This window comes from Argentina silus, assembly GCF_951799395.1.
Source record: "Argentina silus genome assembly, chromosome: 16".
Lineage (NCBI taxonomy): Eukaryota > Metazoa > Chordata > Actinopteri > Argentiniformes > Argentinidae > Argentina > Argentina silus.
In genome coordinates this window covers 2,681,803-2,686,802 of record NC_139670.1, presented here as the reverse complement: position 1 = coordinate 2,686,802, position 5,000 = coordinate 2,681,803, and the positions used below count along the sequence as shown (strand labels likewise).

General features: G+C 45.8%; 1 protein-coding gene across 1 annotated transcript in view; it reads left to right on the top strand.

Moving 5' to 3' along the window:
- Window positions 1-5,000, top strand: part of LOC310817296 (testican-2) — a gene marked incomplete at both ends in the record, with an annotated part of 34,162 nt that overhangs the window by 19,106 nt on the left and 10,056 nt on the right. The window contains one exon of the mRNA XM_083687808.1: window positions 4,414-4,528. Coding sequence (XP_083543934.1) covers window positions 4,414-4,528 — 115 coding nt within the window. The remainder of the gene's footprint in view (window positions 1-4,413; window positions 4,529-5,000) is intronic.

Sequence of the window (5,000 nt, the reverse complement as noted above, 5' to 3'; positions counted from 1 at the left end):
TGTGGTATTTACCTAGCAACAATACTGTGATATTCTCCACAATGAAGCATCATAATTGATGCATCTTTGGTGAATAAAAACACCCTCGGCACTCTAGAATGTTGACAAATCCGGGCGACCTTATTCACCAGTGAGTTAAGAGAGAAAACATCTGGATAGTCTGGAGGAGTGAACCGTTATTATCAGCATAGACTGTGTAAAACAATACCATTCAGATGTTCCACCCCCACCAATTTGCATTGGCCCGGAGGATTACGTGTGCGTTGCTTTTGAGCAGTGTGAGAGTTTGTGGGGTCCGGGTGTGCTGTACTGTACCACCACGCCCACGCGGCCTCAGCCTCCAAAAGAAGATGGTTCAGTCGGAATTGCTTCAAAGGCGTATGATGAGCTAAAATCCCACTTCTCTGTGATGCATCCCTATCATCTGTGCTTACTGCGGGGTGGGGGGGGGGGGGGGGTAGCTAATGCTGAGGCCCAAAAGGCTGCATTCCACTTGCTCTAGTGTGGGCGGCGTTCATTTGAATACCATTGATTCATCCCTCAGCCCAACCCCCCAGCGGGACCAGCGCCGCAGACCTAATTGATCGGGCCCCTCTTCATCACAACTTTAACAAGGCAGCGCACAAAAAAAGTGTGGGTAGGTGGAAGTCCTACCCTTGGATATTACAAAAGACCTGACAGCATCAGAGACCTCCTCCACAGCCTTTTAGTGGACTGATTTAGACGCCCGGCGCTGCCACACCGCCTGAAGTGGGTTTGAGAGTCATTACGGCATCTCGGAGGGGACAACCTGCCAGCAAAAGAGGAACTGTCATTTCTGACCTTGAAATCGTACCCTTTGAACAGATGAATCTGCCTTGGCTCCCTCTGGCTTTTTTGGCTTGAGAAAAAATGACTGTGCACAGCCTTATGGGTTGGCAGTTGACAGTGCAATAAGAAGGATATTTGCAGGCAAGTCTGGCTCTGTATTGTTAATAACAAAGCATACTGTAATATGACTATCCTCAAGAAGAGGGGCGGGGGCAAATTTTGTTCTTCAACTGGATAAAGAGAAATATTCCTGTGATTTGGCCTCTCTCTGGTACTCCTGCAGAGTCCCAGCACATTGCATAACAAGCACATTAGGTAAGATCACCACACTAGAGATAAGCCTTCAGTATGTTATCCGTAATGGTTTTAAATGCCATGTCATGTCTGTCTTCAACTGAAGCAGCTTTGGTGCGATGTGTTTTTTTAATTGTCAAATCAATCTAATCTAAGGTACTGATGCTAATTGATTCAGTGTGGTCCTTCCCGCTTCCTCATATTCGTTCAGCCAGCTTAACTGTTCATTAAGATCCATTGCTAAATGAGTGTTCAGTTGAGTTCTGATCCAATCAGAAGCTCTAATAGAGTTCTACAGTGAAACACACTGAAAGGTGCTTAGTGATTAAAGACTGGACCACCAATTACTGTATGCTGTACATTATGAAATACTCCTCTAACATGACATTGATTGCAGCCCCTGTTGAAACTAATTGACTTAGCCTGTCATACAGTATGATGCCTTCTCTCTCTGTCTAAGGCTTTTAGAGACAAAAAAAAGAAAGAAATGTGTAAGTCCAATTGTGAAGTCCAATTATGGAATATGAATAGACATTCCAACATAGCTAAAGCACTTCTGATGATTATACATAGAACCAGGCACATATGAATGTCAAATATATGGTAGATGAAAGCTTTTCATGTGGTTTCTGTCCAATTCAGAGGGCGTGCATGTTCAGTTCACAACTGCAAAGTGCTGGGATCACAGCATGTTTCCCTTCTGGAGTAGATGAACATCCCTCAAGGACATTTAAAAAAAAAATGTATGACATTATTTTTTTATGACATTATTATTTTATTACGTTCTAAAACGTAAAACTGGACTTGTCCACTAATGACCAACATTATTACGGTTATTACATCATATTATTCAATAGTATTTATGGTTCAGCAAGCTAATAAACTCTGAGAGATTGTGTGAAGGGTAAGCTCAGTCCCACCTGCTTTTGTTGACGTGATTACCACAGGATTTAAAACCATAATGGCCTCTACTTCTTCTGACGGGGGTGTTGAAAGGCAGGAGGCAGACTATAGCATGTAAACAGCCACGGCACCGCACCAGCCCCTTAATACAGGTTAAATCTGTCCTGTTTGGCTTTCATTTTCTTTACTCTCTAAGCAGGATTTGGGAGTATTATATAAATGGAGGACTAATTTGGGCATTTAAGCTGGCGGCTCTCTCTGTTAAAAGCGTGGTTAGAGAGAGGGAGACTGGAGGAGGCGCCCGTGGAAGGGCTCATAAATACACCAGAGCGTGAGGGAGCTGCAAATCACAGTCCAGAAACTAATATCAACAGTCTGAGCTGTGTTTCTATGGAAACATGGACCAGCTTAGCTCAGTAAACGGCGAGACCCTGGGAGGGGAAAGGAATGTGATGGAAACCTGTGTTCTGTCATCGAATAAACAGTACAGTGGCAGTTAATGTGGCAATAACCATAAGGAGAAAGCTACGTTGTAATTCTTGAATCAATCGGGAGGGGGATGGATGTGACTGGCCACAGAAAGGGATGGAGGGGTTATGTGGGTGGTGTTGTCTGTTGTAAGATACCCAGTAGGGTTGGATATCTTGGCCAACCCTGTCGGCCATTTATACCCTAGCTACAGTAGCTATGCTAGCCAGCCAAGCTCTTATTAGGAAATACATTCTGACAAACTGATGCAAAGCAGGTTTGTTTTTTTGGGGTTTTTTTTTCTAAACATTGCTTTGCCTTTTTTCAATTCATCATTTGATAGCATCAACAACAGCAGTGGTACAGACCCTCCCACCTACAGCATTCTGGCCTGCCTCATACTAGCTCCCTGCCCAGGCTCTTACTTTATAAGTGTTTCCCCTACTTCCTGCTAATGCTGTATTCACACACACCTCTCTCCTGTAGCGCCCCAGTGTCACCCAGTCACCTACGCACCAGATTTGTGGTTGAAATCTGGCGCCCTGCCACTCTGTGTCTGTTGACTACAAAGCAGCTGCTTAATGCTGAATCAGGATGTGACAGCTTAGATTTTCCCTCACTGAGCACAGTCACTCATGCCCAAAACCTCCTCTTGGCCAGTGTGTTTTTCCCCTCTCTTGTCTATCTCCTGTCCTGAAGGAAATGGAGGAGGCAGTCCCATGTCCCCTCTTATACCGGCAGTTAGGAGAGGTGACCACGGAGGGAGGGAGGTGGAGGACACCTCTGCTGCTGGCAGTTAGGAGAGGTGACCACGGAGGGAGGGAGGTGGAGGACACCTCTGCTGCTGGCAGTTAGGAGAGGTGACCACGGAGGGAGGGAGGTGGAGTACACCTCTGCTGCTGCCTCCGTTTAGTACACCAGAGCCAGACATTGAACTCTTCAACTTGTGAGATACAGAGAGGGATGGAGGGAGAGAGGGAGGGAGGGAGGGAGGGAGGGAGGGAGGGAGGGAGGGAGGGAGAGGGAGAGAGAAATGTGACAGACAGGGCAGAGAGAGAGATGCCCAATCAATCCTGTCAGGGCTGCAGGCAATCAGTGAAGACAGCCTCAAGAGGGACTGCAGGCAGAGCTATTGATGAAAAGCTGCACTTTTAACGACGGCCAAGACACTCATGTCTCTTGCAACGCTTGAAGTGAATCTCAACGTCTTTCAAACCGGACTCATTTCAAATCCTTCATTGATGCAATCTAGCTACGCTATCATCATCCTCTTCCGGATAAGATTTCGGAGCGTCTTGACGATTTAGCCGTCAAAGAAAGGGAGCGACAAGTGTGCTGATTAGTGCAGACATTTGATACACTGCAGATGTATGGTAATGTGTTCTCTATCTGCCGTCATATCAGACCGTAAAACAGATGCGGTCTCTGTCAAGAGACAGGAGAAAACAGCCGGAAGCTGTGTGTGTTTTTCCTTGACGAGCTGTAAAGAATACTCAGGTTTGACTCGGTCACAGTCCCAACTCAAAACATCACGCTTTTGATTGACATCTTTTTTTTGTTGTTGTTGTTATAAATCAGCTTTGAAAATGTTTTATTTTAGTTCTATTCTATAGCATTTCCTGCATAATTTCTAGTCGCTTTTTGTTGATTTTCCCCTGCCCCAACCCTCCCCTAAAAGGAAAATTGTAATTCTAGATTATTATTTTTATTTTTTATAATTAGAAAAATTATTGATGTCTTGTGTCTTGCCTGTCTTCCAATGCTTCTCTCTTCTGTCTATGTCTGTCTCTGTCTGTCTCTGTTTCTGTCTGTCTCTCTCTCTGTCTGTCTCTGTCTGTCCCTCTGTCTGTCTCTGTCTGTCTCTATCTGTCTCTGTCTCTGTCTGTCTCTGTCTGTCTCTCTGTCTGTCTCTATCTGTCTCTGTCTGTCCCTCTGTAGCCGTGGATACCACCAAGGACCCCTGTCAGAAGGTGAAGTGCAGCCGGCACAAGGTCTGCGTCGCCCAGGGTTACCAGCGAGCCATGTGTGTCAACCGTAAGAAACTGGAGCACAGGTGGGTGGAGCCTGATGTCATGGCCCTGAAGATTCTATTTCAGTCACAAAAATCAGAGGGAGCATCTCCATGGGGTACCATACACCCCCCCCACCCCCCATTGTTAGATTGACTGCAGATAGGCTATATTTTGTGGTGTTTTGTTGACAAGCAAAGACTCTGTCAGCGAGCCCTCTGAATAGCTTGTTGGAGAGCTATTGATTACAACCCCTTGTAGCTGCGCCAGAGTGGGTCCTCGGGGAGGGAGGAGTGATGTCAACCAGAACACTCCTGCAGGGACATGATTAATTAAAAGGTATATGAAGGTAGTCAACTTCAACATGAACATTCCTCATTCCACTTTGTTATGCTCTAGAACACAAACAACAGTGTTGCAGGGTATGCAGCGGGCAGGGAGACTAGCTCGAAGCTATTGTCGTGGAACACGTTGCATGGTGGATACACAGTACTGTATTATGCTCCATTCATTCCT